The sequence below is a fragment of the Prunus avium genome, chromosome 6 (assembly GCF_965620075.1).
Source record: "Prunus avium chromosome 6, drPruAviu1.hap1.1, whole genome shotgun sequence".
In the NCBI taxonomy this organism is placed as follows: domain Eukaryota; kingdom Viridiplantae; phylum Streptophyta; class Magnoliopsida; order Rosales; family Rosaceae; genus Prunus; species Prunus avium.
Genome location: NC_142289.1, coordinates 30,364,088 through 30,380,861, shown reverse-complemented (window position 1 = coordinate 30,380,861; position 16,774 = coordinate 30,364,088). Strand labels below are relative to the sequence as shown.

Below are 16,774 nucleotides of genomic sequence, written 5' to 3'. Positions count from 1 at the left end.
TTTATAGAAATCTTAGTGCGCCTCAAGTTTGTTTGATTAAAGTAGAAATGTTAAAATAACATTATGTGTAAAGTGTGTCTTGTTGGGTTGTAATTCTTCAAGCCCATAAATGCAAGCCCAAAAGCCCAAGAAGAGGCCCATAAGGCAATTGGTGCAAAGGATTTCAAAGTTAGATTGTTAGAGTTAGGGTTCTTGCCTCCCCGAGCATAAGGTGGCTCCACCCTTGAACAATGCCTAGTTCTAGAGCAAACTATGAAGCCAAGGTAGTGGGACATGGACAAAGTAATAGATTATCAATTTGTTGTGACAAGTAGTTATGCCGATTAGTTGAAAATAACTCGGAAGAAGGTTTAGAACATTTACCAACTAACTTTTAATCCAATGGTATCTCTTCACAATGTTGGAAGAGATAAAAGTTCGAATCCCCTCCTATGTCGAAATAAAAAAGTTACATACTTGGAAGGCAAGAGCTTCAAAACAAGATAAACTCTCAAACATGGTTTGTTATGTTTTCTATATTGATATTGTGTTGAAGTCCAAAACTACGTCGTTTCATGCCTCTATGATATTTTCATTGAAAACCGACAAATATTAGCACAAAACCATAAACAAATGTATGACCCCACAGAAATAGAACCATAAACAGATCATCCAAATTCCTTCCAATCCATAGAATTTAATCTGCTTGCAACATAGTTTGGCTTTGGAAGGAGAAAATTTTTCTTTCCTTCTTTCTTTATCAATCAGTTATTTCAATTCAACTATGTGCCTGGTGCCTTTCAAAAACTTACATCCAATGAGCAGCTGCAGGCAGCCAATGAAGCAGTCCTCTGTTTGATAACTCTATCCTATATTAATTTTCTTCTGTTTTTTCCTTTTTGTTTTGGGCTCTGATGGGATGGGAATAACAGAACAAAGTGAGCAACTTACAAGAGTGGTTTTAGTATACCTTGGAGGCAAAGCAAGAACCATGAATAAAATATTATACAATTATTACACTAATAACTAATAATAATAATAATAACAATAAAGATGGTTTTGATAGGAACATGATGAATATCTAATCACATTGCTAATAATAAAGTTAGTGACTTGAAGCAAATGATATTAAAATGGTACTTTTGCCACCATGTAAGTATATTCCTTTCTTTACTTCTTCTTGTGGGGTTCACTCCACAGTCTTTAGCATATTTTTCTTGGTGGTAAAGTAGTTCAGATGACAGCACAGCCAATGTCTGCAGAATCAGAATGCTATGATTTTGCTCTCAACTGTCACAATCACACACATAAATTACTTCTCAAATCTTAATCTTAAGACATCCAGAGCTGAAGAAAAGAACAAACTGGACTGGCAGCCTCAGCCCTTTATCAAGATGTCTTGAGTTTCATGCAAGAAACAAAAAGAGAAAAAGTGTCATGGTGACAGAGAAAAAGAACCTCAAGATTTTTCTTATATCAGCTCATTTGAGAGGTGCACCCACCAAGCAACAAATTTCAGGAGCGGTCCAAATTTCAGTCCAAAAATTTTATGCAAAATGCCTACCACTACATCACAGCCCTCACAAGCACCAAAGTCAAAATCAAATCCAATTAGACTCATTGCCATAGTCTTGCTAGCTTGCATTGTCCTCTTGGGTATTGTGGTGCTCATCACTTGGCTAATTGTCAAGCCCAAGCGCCTTGTTTACACCATTGAAGATGGTTCAATCCAAAACTTCAACCTAACCAATGACCACCTCTCTGCCGACTTTGATTTTGTCATAAGATCCTACAATCCCAACAAGAGAGTTTCCATATACTATGACTCCATTCAAGCCACTGTGAACTACAATGACCAGACAGTGGCATTTTCTGGGGTTGATCCCTTCTACCAGCGCCATCGAAACGTGACCCGATTCGACGTCAAGTTCACAGCTCATTCCACTGCACTGCCCAGCTCTGTCTCTAACGATCTACAGCTTGAGAAAAGATCAGGCAAGATCCAGTTTGATGTTTGGCTCAAGGCAAGGATTAGGTTTAAGGTTGGAGCTTGGAAATCGCGCCATCGCACATTAAGGGTTTCATGTGCCCCAGTGTTGGAGTTTTCAAGGCCTAAGAACTTGAAGAGGACTTACTGTTATACAGAAATTTGATCAACCCTCTCTCTGCAACTGCATGCGTATTTCAATGACTGAATTTTTCTCTTTTGTTTGGGAGTTTTTATTTTATTTTAAATACCATGTTTTTTAGTCTCTCTGTTACAACTTACATTGTTTTCTTCATATAATCCTGAACTATATATGTGTGTGGTCATTGTTGTTGTGTTTTATTTTGTGTTGAACTTTTCATTTTTCATGTAATTGTGATATTTATTCATTTATTTATTGTGTAACGAAATCCATATGGATTGATCAGATATGCTTCAAGGTTTTTTATTTTAAGTTGTACTTTATGGGCTTTGGTACGAAATAGCAAATATGTGGGCTTCTTTTTTCTTTTTTGTCACCAATTTCATTTTTTCTTTTTTCTTTCTTCTTTTTTCGAGCAATTTTTTCACCAGTTTCTTGACACTTTTGACTCCGAAATTCCAACAGTTTAGAAATAATTAAAGACCCAGCAACAATTTTATTAATGAATATTGTCACGTATCAATTGCAAGTGAAGTGTGATGCCCTAATGTTCTATTCAGTATCAAGTTTCAGAACGAATTTGAACAAGTCACCATATATAAAAGGAGCTGGACTGTCTTAATTTGGATGAAGTAAAATTATAACACGGAAATTGTATCTTTGCTCAAGCTGGTGGTCATGCACTCAAGGCTGGTGGTCATGTACTCAAGGTGTTCGACAGAATGTCTTAGCCAAACTATGTTTGTGCAGCCAGCAGTCAGCACTGCAGCGTTTTGAGCCAGGGCGAAAAAGAAAGGAGGAAACCGGATTCATGGGCTTTCAAAAGGCTTTCATTTTGTGGGCTTTAAACAAGGATTTTTTTTCTTGAAACAGTTCTGTCCGTGGGTTTTAAACAACAACTCTTTAAACAAGGCAAGCATTTCGTGGGCTTTTTCTTCTTCTTTTCTTTGTTTGATGTTTTCATGATATAAAACATCATCGCCAACAATTGTAGGTTAATTGTAATGCTATATTTTTTATATGACTTATGAATGACATTGGTATTGTTTAAATTATAAGCATTTTTGGTTGTCATTTTTTTTATATAAAGCTTTTACCCTTTCAAAATTGCACCTCCTTTAAAAACTTCATGGGTCTGCCAGTATACACAAAGAATCTTCTAAATGTAAAGACTCGAGATCCAAAAATATTTTTTATTTATAAATTTAAACAAATATAACTAAAGTACAGATTAAATTGCAAGGAACATAAGAATAAACAATTAAACTTTTATCGTTAAAGTGGAGTAAAGAGTAATGGAAAAATAGTGAAAGCTTACAAATGTCTCGAATTCACTAAAATGTTGGTTGAGAAAAGCTTGCCTCACCGAAATTTATATACCTGGCTTTCTGTTTGGTGGGAGTAAGAAGTTTGGGTGTATGAGAATTCTCTGTCAATTTTATTCATTAGGTGTGAAATGTGAAGGAAGGCCAACATATGAAATGGTGGAAATCAAGCTTCCACATTATTTTTTTTCTTCTTTAGGCCAAGTTTTTTGGTTGGCTAGAACAACTCTAATTAGCTGATATGGTGCTGACGTGGTACATTTGAACTAATGACAGGTTGTAGAGTTAATTGGGACGACATCTTGTATTAGTATGTTAAGCTATAATTATTGCCCTAGTGGTCAAGTCTCTATCGTATAAAAGGCTAACAATTACAACAGCCTCAATTGTAATTATCATTTCTTTGGCATGTTTACCAACTTGGAATCGGAGGATTGTCGATCACTCATGATTAGCAGCAATCATAATACTGTGCTGTGAAAATAATCATTGTCAGATTTGCTAGATTTGCTGTGAGAGAAAACAGTTTGGCGTTTGGTAAACTTTTTGTTAAAAGTGTTGTTGGTATTAATTCCCGTATAATCAGAAAATGATTCCCGCATAATCAGAAAATGAAAGCACCTCATTAGCTGCTTTCTCTTATAGCTTTCTCTCACAGCAATTTTTAACAATAAGTGATTTTCTCATAGTTTACCAAAAGGGTTGGGCATCCCAAATTTTTTTAAAAATCACTTATCACCCAAATAAGCAATGTCAAATGGGTACTTAATATGATTTGGAGTTGACTGAGCCTAGAAAAAAGAGGTGATTTGGAGTTAGAATTTGGGGAAAGATTAGTTATGAGCTTAGGAATTTAGCAATGAACTTTTTACCTCTTGTAATATTTTTTTCACTGTTAGAGTTACTTTGACCAAAAAAAGATTGCCAAATTATGTTTCAATTCTAGTGATTGTGAACTTGATATTATCTTTAGATGGGACTTTGATGCAATCCTTACTTGATTTGATGCTAAGTGAGCAAATAACATGAATGAATTCACCTGAACAACCGAAGTGGGACATATATGCATGTTATATAATAGGACATACTTACTATAAGACAGTCCCACAGAGAGAGAGAGAGAGAGAGAGCGATATTTCCCAACATAATAAGGTCCAGCCCTTTTTAATTAGGGCAATGTTGGGGTCCAAACCCTAAACAGATTTCCTGCAAATATTTGTGACGTATATTGATGTGGGAGTTGTCCCCTCAAAGCAAAGCAAGCCTGCCCTTTCCGTTCCGGACCCCTCCACTACATATACATTCAACCAGGGCTCTTTCTGCTTTGTCAGATATTGCTAAGGAAATAAAACATAAAACATTCAGAAGAGGAGGGCCAAATTACATCGACAAGAAAAAAGGTTTTGAAAGACGGGTAACCTAACACATTTTACACCATCTCTCTGTCTCTATGTCCTTGTCCATATTTTCACAACCATCTTCTTTCTACTTCCAGTCTTTTCTGTTTCCCGCATTTTTTGGGTTATATAGCTCTGTCTCTAAAGAGAGATTTTAATTATATAAAAAAAATAACTGAGGGAATATAATAATATATACAGAATTCGACTCTCATTCTCTTTGTTATTTTGAGGGTTAATTAGATTATTTTTGGTATTAAGTGTCCTTAATTAGGGTTCCTGGGTTCTTCTATTTAAAAACAAAATGTACTTTCTACATCATGTAATCTTTTTATCATTTAGTCGTCTTGCCAAAATATTATATTTTCATAATTGTTTAGCTAGATGATTACACTTCATTACTAATTCCTTGGTCCCGTGATATTTCTTTTTCCAATATTGAAATACGGTTGATCATAAAGAATAAAAAGAAAACTTTAAACTAAGCATATTTATTTTATATGTGAGAAGTGAGTGAGTGAGCGGCAGAAGAACGTGAATGCTCACGCAATCTAGGACCCATGCATCATGCATGCAAGCAAAACAAGATGTAGCAAAAGCTGTGGGGGTTGGCCTCAAAGTTCAGGTTGCCGGGGCCATATATTAGCTCTTGCAAGCAGATTACATGTGGATTTCATAATGCCTCCCTACTTTTTTTTAATTAATCACAATGTCTACTACTTCAAAGACATAATATGATATTATGTGACCTAAAAGGGGGTTTTTTTCTTTTCCAATTATAAAATTTAGAATATTCATTTATAACCTAAGAGAAAAATCAAGAATATTCATTATATATATATATATTTGGGATAATATAAACATAATTTTTTTTTCTTTTTTGATAGAGGGACCATGTCATTATGGTCATGCGTTATGATTATTCATAAATAAAGTCATGTTTGTGTTGAAAATAAAATTTTAAAATGGAGCTTTTATATAAAATGATACAATAACTTCTTTCCAAGTGATTAGACGCTCTACATCAAATATAATTGGTCGTTTTTTTAGTAGAAGCGATAGTCTAAATAATAGAAGAGAGAATTTCTCACACATACTCATACAACTAAGATGTTATAGGATTCGAACTTGAGACCTTTTGTCATATTAATATAATATAAAAGTTCAACCCAAGTTTTCTTGAAGACGATCGAGGACCCATTTTGGCCACGTTGTGATTACTCAATTTCATCAAAATTTGGTTGGAGGTTTGAGCTAACCCTAATAATGATTCATTCATTTATTATATTTATAAACCAGTGTCAGCGACGTAGTTGGCAACAGTCAAGTCAACACTATATATATATTTTAATGGATTTTTAGTCTGATAAATTTTCTTTTGGTCGGAATAATTTGATAGACGACCAACACTCAACAGGCAAACAGGCAACAGCCTTTCTCTAATGTGTTAATTAACAGCCTAAAAGGAGTCACTAATTATTGCAATCTCTTTTTGTTATATACTAATCAAGAACACTTATGTGTACTTGGGCAATTCCATACATCTTAAATATATAAAAAGATTATTTATATCAGAACCAATCATTGTCGAGCTTGTCAGCTTGAGCAAGCATGATGAGGAAGAGAAGGGTAGTTGAAAAGGGATTTGAATTCAATGAAGCCTTCAATTGCTTTAGGACTAAGAAGACGCAATCTATCTAATTACCCAAAAACCAATAAGAAAAAAGAAGACTCAATCTATCTATATAATGAATTCAATACTTTACGTTTTGAGTAAATGTTACAGACACTAACGTATTACACCAACTAATGTGATAATGTTTTATTTGTTTTCTTCCGGAGTTCATTGTTGACTTCATTTATTCACAGCAAATAAGACATTGCGATAATACGAACTAGCTAATAAATTATTGAATAACCTTATTTAGTCACCATATATCTTTCATAAAGGTAAGATTTTGAATTCTATAGAAGATGTAATAAACAATGCAGTGTTGGTAAAGAAACTGTCACTAAATAAACTTCACTGTCATGGTCATATATATTTTGAGCTCATCCTCCATATCTATTGGTTGCCACATCTTTATCATGCAATATTATAAAACATCTACAATGATATTATATTATAGAAAAAAATACTATATTTTATTCTTTGAATATAATATTATTCAATTTCCTACAAATTAATGTATGGTGAAAAATGTGTCGTGCCATACAACATCTCCATCCAAATGGAAGCAAACAGAACACATCACCAATAATTAAATGATAATTTCTTTTTCTTTTTTTAGCCAAAACACAACACTGAGATCCTTACAAAAGGAAGCTTGCTAAACGGCGCCGCATCACAAAAGGAGTGAAACCCGAAACGGCGCCGTTATTATCTCTCAAGCTTGTTCCCCACTTCCCGTTAAATTTAAGATTTGGAAGGTTTCGTAAAATGACCGGTACAAACAGACAGGTGACACGTGACAGCTCCTGGCGGGCTCCCCCAAAATTTAAGACGTTTGCGTTACGGCAATATTTATGGGGGAAGACTCTCAACGGTGACGTGTTTCCATTTATTCTTCGTGAAATCGCCGCTCTTCCCTCTCTCTCTCTTTGAAACTTCCATTTTCTCTCTCCTTCTCTCTTACTCTTTCTCTGTCTCACTGTTACTTTCTACACAGCTAGGGTTTCGTTTCCTTTACTCCCAAATCAAGAGGCAGAGAGCTTCACCGGTACGTTTTTTTAATCTTCGCTTTTTAAATTGATCAATAACATCGCGGTTCATGTTCTGTTCGGTCATTTATCGTTTTTATCTTGAGTGATTTGCAATGTCGATTTGAAATTTGATTGAATCTTCATTTACTGGTTGTTTGGTTTCCGGGAAAGGTAGGGAAAATGATGGAAAATAAACCTTTGAATCTCCGGTTATGGTTGTTAGGTGTGGGAAGTCCAAGGTTGACTAAGTCTGAATGTGCTGTTGGGATGTTTGTGTCTCTGAGGGATAGGGGATTCTGCGCCTTAGTTTCTTGTCATTTTGTAAAATTTCTCAGAGACCAAACAGAGGCATTGAGGAGTTGAATAGATTTTTGACTCAGGCGGTTTCGGAGTTTTGGACTTTAGCAAGATTGTTTGTTTGTTCAATTTCTGCTTTTTTACGTCTAAGGTATTTAATTGGAATTTTATTTTATGTAAATGGTTTATCTTTCTACAACTTCGTAATGAGTTAAAGCTTTAAAAGGAAAAATATGTTGATTTTTGTTTCTTATCCTTTTCTGACATGCAGCGACAAGTGAAGAAAGCAATCACGTCATGGTGAAATTTTTATGGGGTTGGATGATTTAATGCTGGTTAGATTGGATGAGTATGTTTATCATCTTCATGTGGCCATGATGACAGGGATGATAGTTATGACCTTGGCTAATTTCGTCTAAGTTTGATGATCTGATTTTTGAAAGAATCACCTTGTTGTAATTCCTGTAAAGAAATGCGGTTTTAATATGCATTTTATACAGATGAGTTTAAGGTCTAATTATTAGTTTGAATCTTGTACAATGGCTATTGCTGGTCTACACAATGTTTCTGTGCTTGAGCCTTCTATCCTTCGAGACTCTCAGTCTCACGCATCTAGACGGATAGGTAATGAAGGGAGGGTAAACACCCGCCCGTCCTCCCTACTACAAATGTGGCGAGAGCTTGAGGATGAGCATGTGGTGAGTCGTGCCCAAGAGAGAATCAGTGAAAGGCTGCTTCAACAAAGAAGTGATAGGTTGATAGATGACATCTCAAGAGCAGATGCTGCTGAAGGCCACGGTAGTGAACACACAGGTGATTTAGAGGATGACAGTGTGGCGGAGAGTGAGTGCAGATTATGGTCTCAAGGTCAAATTGGGTCATCCAATGAACATGAGAACTGTAGCAATTTTAGCAGTGAGCATTCTGATTTTGGGGAGGTTGAAAGGGGGAGGGTGAGGCAAGTTTTCAGGGAATGGATGAATTGTGGTGTGGCTGAATGTACTTCAAGTGTTTCTAATATGAGTAACAGTTCAAGGGCAGAATGGCTTGGTGAAACTGAACAGGAGAGGGTCAGAATTGTAAGGGAGTGGGTGCAAATTAACAGCCAGCAGAGAGGTGCTTCTGGTGACAATAATGGAGAACAGCCTGCTGAAATTGGTAATCAAATTGAACGAGTTCGTGATGGATTGGTTGTTAACCAAACTGAAGGCCGGTCTGAGCTCACGCGAAGGGGCATTCGCAAGTTATGCGGTAGACAGGCTGTGCTGGATATGTTAAAGAAGGCTGAGAGGGAAAGGCAAAGAGAACTTCAAGAATTGTTGGAGCACCAGGCCGTATCACATTTTGCTCACCGCAATCGCATTCAGGTTCATTGTTATCATGCTTTCCACATCTTCAGTTACTTATCATAGAATTACTCTTTGAAAATGGGTTTTGAGTTTGTTATACTTGAGCGTACAATCTCATTTTGGTGAAATTTTTTATGTACGATATTCGATAGTCATTGGATAATGTGAATACCCATACAGACATCCTTAGCGACAAGAAATCAATATGCTAGTATCATGTTCTAGAAGTGTAATGATGCTTTTGTTATGCCTGTGCATTTCTACTGGTTTCTAGGCATGGAAAACTGTTCTTGTTACTAATATGTCAACATGTTTTTTCTTTTTTTGCTTTTCTCTCGCAGTCATTGCTCAGAGGAAGATTCTTACGAAATGTTAGAGTGATTGAGAATGAGAGACCGACTTCCATGGCTGAAAATGAACTAGGCTTATTGAGGCAAAGACACACAGTCTCTGGTCTAAGGTAATATTTTCCCTGCTTTAATTAATAAGAATGATATGTTTAATTTTCTTTGCAAAGCTTTTATGCTCTAATGTGTTTTCTTAAATATTGTGTGATCTTCCATTTTATATACACCTGAGATGTCTTTGTAAGTTTTACGCAATGAATAGGTGGAATTGCATCGTTTCGTAATGATGAATTAACCCATCCTTGTGATCCTCTTTTGTTTTCTGTATAATTTGTGTCATCTTTACATTTATTGAAGTAAAAATGATTTGGGACACCTCAAGTCTAAGTTTTCTAATTATTCTTCTACCAAGAGTTGTTGATGCACGATTTTTGATAATCATTGAATTTAGCCAAAAAGTGATATACAAAAATGGTATGCAGCAAACCCATTCTTCCAGCCCCTTTCTAATCGTGAAAGCGTTTTTGGTATAATGTGTGAGTTTATGGGGCTTGAAGGGTGGTCCACCATAGAAAGATGATTAAGTCTAAATTACAATGGGCAGATTGTAAATTTTATATTTTGATTGTTGGAAAGATGACAAACTATAGCTATTAGCTTGTGCTGGTGAGTTTGGTCGATAGTTAAACAAACGGATTAATTCCTTGGTACAATTTTAAGTAGTGGGGTTGTCAGGATGTAGTTATTTGTGTTTCCTTTCTTGATTACTAGTTTTGTAGAATTTGAAGTGTTAGAACAAGATATAAATCACTTTTGACATGGTGAAATTGAGTTTGAGTTCTTTTTGAAAACCTCTATCACCGTTTCACTATGATGTTGCCCTGCAATGGACCCTCATGGTGCTGTTTCTGACTGGTTGGAAAAAATTACGGTTCATGGACTTTGTTTTATGTAATTTTTTGCTTTTGATGCTACACTCATGTTCATGTATATATGCATATAGACTTTCACCTTTAGAGCATCTTAATCTTCTATATTATTATCAATTATAGATTGTGGTCACGTAAATCAATTAACTTTTTTCTTCTTTTATTCTTGAAGCTGTCTGGATTATTTCATTGACTAATACTGAATTAATTTCTTCATTAATTTTTTGTCTCTTATATAGAAAAATGCTTTTATTTATTTTCTCATTGATATTTGGGCATCTATTCTTTGGAGTAGGGAAGGTTTTTGCTCCAGATTGGATAATACTGCATGTGGTCAAGTAAGCAGCAGCCATTCTGAGACATCTTCAAGTGTGTCTTGTGGTAGTAGAAATGGACATGCTGAAGAAGACAATTTACATGAGGTAAATAGTTTTTTCGAACAATCTGACGCTAATGAAGAGGCAAGTGATCACAGAGGACATGATAGATGTGGAATGTCAAATGGTAGGGGTGATTTAGGTGGCAACACCATTCTGGATATAGATTCACAAGAATCTAATGTTCCTGCGGAAGGTTGGCAGGAAGAAGTTCCAGATAATGTTGTAAGAGACGGGCATTGCTCAACCATTTTTGACTTTGTCGAAAGGAGTGAGGGTACTGGTAGTAATATGATTGGGAACTTACAGGCAACCGCTGCTGTTGAGCAGCCCCTAGAAACTTCGCAAAATGATGCTGGTGAACACAGTAACATGAGAGAAGTCATTGATGTATCTAATGAATCTGAGCCAAGTAGGGAGGAAAGTGTAATCTGTGAACAATCTGGTGATACATATAATTTACAAGGCAACATGGTTGGGGATGTAAATTTTCAATGGGATGTAAATTTTCAAGAATTTACTTCTCAGGTACAACAATGGCAGGATCGAGTTTCAGAAAATGAGGAAGGAGACTGGGAAGAGCCTGTTGCTGAGTTTAATGATTTGAGAGAAAATGTTGGTCGAATTACAGTTGGAGATCAGCAGGAAACTGCTGGTTATGAATGGTCCCAAGAGTTGTTGGAGGGCGAGGATAGAGAAAACAGTCATCTTGAAGAAGTTAGTGAAGTGTGGCACGAGGAAAGTGGTTTTCAGGAGGCTGTTCACAATTGGTTAGAAGAGCCATCTGACCAGGATGCTGATCCAGTCAGACAGATCGATACCTTTTATTTTCCTGATGACGATAATGCTCATAGTACAGAGATAAGGGAACTCCTAAGCAGGTATTAAATTTATTAATTCATGAATATGCTTTGGGCTTCTGAAGGATCAGTTTTTCTCATGGAAATCTTATTAATGTTGCAGGAGAAGGGTTTCTAATCTTCTTAGTAGTGGTTTCCGACAAAATCTAGATCGACTTATACAATCATATGTGGAAAGACAAGGCCATGCTACCATTGACTGGGAGCTAGATGATACATCACCTTCTCCTGAATCTGCAGAACAGGACCTAGAGCAGACTGGTGGATATCAAAATGAGGGTCAAGTGGATTCTGTTGAGAGTCCTAGTCCTAGTACTGTGCTGCCATCACAGCAAATACCTCCCTCACCACTTTGGGACCAGGAGTCACACCCTGATAATTGGCCACAGCATGACATGCATCAACGTTTTGGAATTGTAAGTTCACATAATTTTTCTTGCATCTTGCGTTCACATAATTTGATATCAAGTCACTTATATTCTTGACGCCTACCTTTTGGCCTAGTCAATGTACAATTTGCTTACTGATACAGGACTGGGAGATAATTAACGATATGAGGATTGACATGGGTAGGCTACAACAGAGGATGAATAACTTGCAAAGGATGTTAGAAGCCTGCATGGATATGCAACTCGAGTTGCAGCGCTCAATAAGACAAGAAGTTTCTGATGCCCTGAATAGATCATCTGGTTCACAAGGTCTGTCAATAGTTTTGATGCACTTAAGCATATTTTACGTAGTTGTTTTTTATGGTGAACTTTTACTCTACATTGACCACCTCTAGGATAGCTTTTCTAACTCTGATTGGATAGTTGCAATGAAATTATGTCTGATTGGTTTTTCTATCAATGGTGTTGGTTCTGCTTTAATGTATTGGAACTCCATCAGTTTGTTCCCAGCCCACCGTATACAACACGTTACGTTTCATTTAAGAAGAAGATTGACGTTTACTTATGGGCCTATGCTGCCCTCTCAAATCTTGGGCTAGGCTTGTAATGTGCCATTTTTGCAATGAAAACATCATTTGACCAAAAACATTCAAAAGATAAAATCCCAACCTTTATGACTTAACCACGAAATTAGATTTTCTAAACCCTAATCCTCTCCTTTTAAAACTTTGCAAAGATGATACTAGTTGTTTGTGTTTCCTCTCCTTATAAAACTTTGCTCCCATCTCCTGCTGTGGATCCCTTGTCATTTCGCCTTATTTGGTTGTTGGTTTTGTGAACTATTCTCTAAAACTTAGGTCCATTGCTTGCTTTCCTTAAGTTGACTGTGAGAGGTGTCTGCTTCTGCAGGGTTGTGTGAAGATGGTCTTCTAGAAGATGGCTCTAAATGGGATCATGTAAGGAAAGGAATTTGCTGTATATGTTGTGATAGAAGTATTGATTCTTTACTGTACAGGTAAAACTCCAAAATGAGCACCTTTGTGATTCGAATTGTCGGATATGTGGAGATTCTAACATCGTTTTTCAATTTCTGTTCATTTCGTCTTGCAGATGTGGGCACATGTGTGCATGTTCAAAATGTGCTACCGAATTGGTTGAGAGTAGCGGAAAGTGTCCGATGTGTAGAGCACCCGCAGTTGAGGTGATCCGTGCTTATTCTGTACTGTAACTTGAACACTAAGTTACTAAGTTAAAGTTAACATTTATATATAGGCATCATAGGGTTTTGCTCCAATCTCTTTTTCTGTCTGTTTTTTGTTGCTGCTTAGCTGCCATGATGTCTTACAGATATTGAGTGTACGATTGACAGAGAAAATGCTCTCTTTGATTCATTATTCTGATCTAATAAAATAGAATGGAAAGCTAATATACCATAAATTCAGTATCCAATTAGGTTATAGCTGAGGTTTGCCTCTTGACTGCGGCCCCCCCCCCCCCCCCCCCCCCCCCCCCGCCTTACTTGGTATGGTGCAAGTTGGATTGGAAATTCCAATCCGAAAATTTCCGATTTTGGTGAGCTCAAATGAATTCTTAAATCCGAAAATTCCCGAAAAAAAGGGGATTGAAATTGAAATGTATTTTAAGATTCCGTATTTCGAAATATATTGGGGTTTCAAACTTAGATCCGAATTCTTTGCTTTGATTTCTCTGCGATGATTTTCTTTACTTTTTTTTTTTCATACACCACCGCATTAAAATTTAATCCAAGGGATATAAAAGTTGACACATCACAACTCTTTTTTTCTCTTTCTTGCTACACGTTTTGTCCTCTTCTCCTTTTTGCTTCACCTTCTTGCTCCACCATCACAAAGCAATAAGCATCACTACGAAAATCCATTGAAAGCAAAACCATCTTTTACAAACCACACGCCATAACAAAACCCAACATAAATTATGAATCTCTCTATTTCGTTCTTCATAGCAAAGGAATAAGAAAAGCCCCAGAAAATGAAAACCCATGAATTAATAAAAGGCTTACCTTTCTAATATTGGTCAGGTACCCATAATTTAATTCCTCCACCAAAAGCAGCAATCTTTATACAAGGAGAGAAAAAGGAGAAGAGGACAGAACATGAAGAAGAAGAATGAAAAAAAAGAGGAACGTGAAGAAGAAAAAAAAAAACACAGCTTTTGGACGTTAACTATCCCGTTAGTTTGGTTTTTTTTTCTTTTTTAATTAGGAGTAAATTGGTTTTTTGTTTTAGGTATATTAACTTTTAATAAGGTGGCATATGGAGAACAAAAGTAAAGCAGATCATGGTAGAGAAAATCAGAGCAGAGGATCCGAATCATTCAAACTTAGATTTGCACATATTAACTAATTTGATTTTCAACTAAATATGACTTAATGACCAAATAAACATAGATGAGTAATTTCATAAAGGATAACAACATCTAAGTAATAACATATAATAATTTTTCAAGCTTTTCGTATGAGTCTTCAATTTTGAGTCAATTTTAAGCTTTCAAATCATTGGTCATGTTTAAAATTTTCAACTATTTTCCATAAAAATTCTTAAATATGTAGTTTTTCGAATCAAAATGGATGTTGAAATTCTAAAGGTTTTTGGAAAAGAATTGGAAAAAAGTTTTCATTCTGAATTTTTTTGGATTGGAATTGGAATGATTCGGATCCGATCCTTCTGAAAACCAACCCTAGTACCATCAATTACCAAAAGAAAATGGTACAATTACATTAGTTTTTGAAAGTGGTTGACAATACATTTTTTGATTCGGGCTTCTTTAATATTTTTCCATGAAAGATATCATAAATTTTGATTTAAATAGAAGAAATGCTTTTGCTTTGGTTTAAATAAAAGTGTTTTTGATAGGGGCCCTTATGAATAGAAATAAGTCCTATCAAACGATTAAAATTTTTTTTTTTTAAAAAGATTAAAACTAAAAGAGGAGAATGTTTTCCTTTTTACCAAATGCCATGAAAGTTCAAATCTAATCTAATAATGCTATGAAAGTTCAAATTTAAAACAGTATGTGTATGCAAGTGAATGACTTTCTACTGAAATGACTCGGTTGGCATGAATATAATTCGGAAGTGTGCTCTGAATCTCAATAGAATTCAGACAATTAATACATCCTGTCCACAGCTGTCGAAAAGTATAATATCAAAATGAGACGAAGAAGAGAGAGGAGGAATTCATAACCAAAACAGGTGGATCAATATTCACACGCCATCCTCTATACATGGTTATCCGAACCCTTTTACAAAGAAAGAAAGAAAGAAGACCAATTTACAAAAAGAAAGAAACATATAAATAAACAAACTAAAACGAAATCCTAATTAAGACTCTTGTTTTGGTTAGATCTTAATTAAGACTTGGACTGTCTTCCATTATTATTGGACGCATAGGTTGATACAGCCTTGGTCCCCTCCGCCATGGCATGTCTCCCGAGCTCACCAGGCAAAACCAGCTTCACTGCCCCCTGAATCTCCCTAGACGACAAGGTTTTTCTTGCCGTGTACTTGGTCAGCCTCGCTGCCTCATCCGCCAGCCTCTCAAACATGTCGTTCATCAAATTGTTTAGCACTGTCATGCCCTTGGACGACACTCCCATGCCAGGGTGCACCTGCTTCAAAACCCTATGCACATATATCTTGTACTCTTCTCCTCCACCTCTCTCTCTCCTCTTCCTCTTCTTCTCACTACTTTTCTTGCCTCCTTTTTGGGTCTTCACCTCGTCACTTTTGTGCTCTTCTTTCTCTTCTTCTCTCTCATCAGAAGTTGTATTGGTTTCCATGGAATCTTCCTTTTCTCCTTCTTGGGTCTTGACCTCTTCACTTTTCTGTTCATCTTCTTTCTCATCAGAAATTATATTGGTTTCCACTGAATCTTCCTGATCTTCTTTCTTTTCTCCTTCTTCTCCTTCTTCTTCTTCTGCTGCCTCTTTCTGATCAGAAGTGAGAGTGGTTTTTGCTTCAGCGTGTTGGCCCTTTAGGATTTGGTTTTCCTCTTCTGTTTGAATGGGGATCCTTCTAGTCTTGAGTGGCTCTGAGATTTCCACGTTTTGGGTTTGATTTTCTTCTTGGGTTTCAATGGAAATAGTCTTGATAGTCTTGACTGGCTCCCGAGTTTGATCACTACTGTCTTCACTCTGCTTCTTCTGCCTTTTGCTTTGAACCACTGATGAGGCTTGAACTGTTTCTCTCACAACTTGCTTGGTGGTCTTCACCACCGTCTTCGTTGAGCGCTTCGGGGCCATTTTTGACAGTAGTGGCCCTATATTTGCGTGCAGTAAAGTTGCCTCTTTCCCTCTCAGAAAATGGATTTGAAAATGGAGATGTTGTTTGGAATATTAACAGAATTAACTTATGTAGTTAAATATCGATATTGAGTAGATAATAACGGTGTTGTGGGGTTTTACCAAATGTTGACAAGTGGCGGACAGGTGTTGAGTGGTTTCTGAACCCAATGGCTACGTGGGGGGTAAAAGTGGTGGTTACATTGTTTTCACTTTTCTTGGAGCTTTCCTGAACATTCCCAAGTTCCCAAATCTTTCTACTGAACTTTCCAGGAGAAGATTCTTGCAGTGGGCCCTCCAACATGAAATATATGGGCTAGGCCTAAAATGCGTCCACTAAATGAAAGACTTTGAGAATGTTGTTGGGCTTCAATGT

General features: G+C 36.3%; 3 protein-coding genes across 4 annotated transcripts; 2 read left to right on the top strand and 1 right to left on the bottom strand.

The window, feature by feature from the left end:
- Positions 1-1,470: 1,470 nt before the first annotated feature.
- LOC110755307 (Late embryogenesis abundant (LEA) hydroxyproline-rich glycoprotein family) lies at positions 1,471-2,393 on the top strand. Its single transcript, XM_021956492.2, has one exon. The coding sequence runs from the start codon at positions 1,536-1,538 to the stop codon at positions 2,130-2,132; it is 597 nt and encodes a 198-aa protein (XP_021812184.2). The 5' UTR covers positions 1,471-1,535; the 3' UTR covers positions 2,133-2,393.
- A 4,985-nt stretch (positions 2,394-7,378) lies between these two features.
- Positions 7,379-13,518, top strand: LOC110755278 (Ring/U-Box superfamily protein). 2 transcript variants are annotated; one of them, XM_021956461.2, is made up of 8 exons: positions 7,379-7,550; positions 8,102-9,197; positions 9,521-9,639; positions 10,751-11,713; positions 11,796-12,108; positions 12,225-12,390; positions 12,991-13,096; positions 13,192-13,518. In XM_021956461.2, the coding sequence occupies exons 2-8, from the start codon at positions 8,370-8,372 to the stop codon at positions 13,307-13,309; spliced, it is 2,613 nt and encodes an 870-aa protein (XP_021812153.2). In that variant the 5' UTR covers positions 7,379-7,550; positions 8,102-8,369; the 3' UTR covers positions 13,310-13,518. The 2 variants fall into 2 exon arrangements, with proteins under 2 accessions (XP_021812153.2, XP_088111256.1); XM_088255130.1 differs by lacking the exon at positions 7,379-7,550 and adding an exon at positions 7,679-7,981.
- Positions 13,519-15,317: 1,799 nt separating this feature from the next.
- Positions 15,318-16,428, bottom strand: LOC110755277 (uncharacterized). Its single transcript, XM_021956460.2, has one exon. It carries the CDS (start codon positions 16,357-16,359, stop codon positions 15,469-15,471), a length of 891 nt encoding a protein of 296 aa, XP_021812152.2. The 5' UTR covers positions 16,360-16,428; the 3' UTR covers positions 15,318-15,468.
- Positions 16,429-16,774: the final 346 nt, after the last annotated feature.

What these genes read in the sequence shown, in the direction of transcription:
- LOC110755307 (XM_021956492.2), top strand. Translation starts at nt 1,536, where the DNA reads ATGCCTACCACTACATCACAGCCCTCACAAGCACCAAAGTCAAAATCA.
- LOC110755278 (XM_021956461.2), top strand. Translation starts at nt 8,370, where the DNA reads ATGGCTATTGCTGGTCTACACAATGTTTCTGTGCTTGAGCCTTCTATC. An exon ending in ATAAGGGAACTCCTAAGCAG is followed by an intron (nt 11,714 to 11,795) that starts GTATTAAATTTA and finishes TTAATGTTGCAG; the next exon opens with GAGAAGGGTTTCTAATCTTC. An exon ending in TGCATCAACGTTTTGGAATT is followed by an intron (nt 12,109 to 12,224) that starts GTAAGTTCACAT and finishes TTACTGATACAG; the next exon opens with GACTGGGAGATAATTAACGA.
- LOC110755277 (XM_021956460.2), bottom strand. Translation starts at nt 16,359, where the DNA reads ATGGCCCCGAAGCGCTCAACGAAGACGGTGGTGAAGACCACCAAGCAA.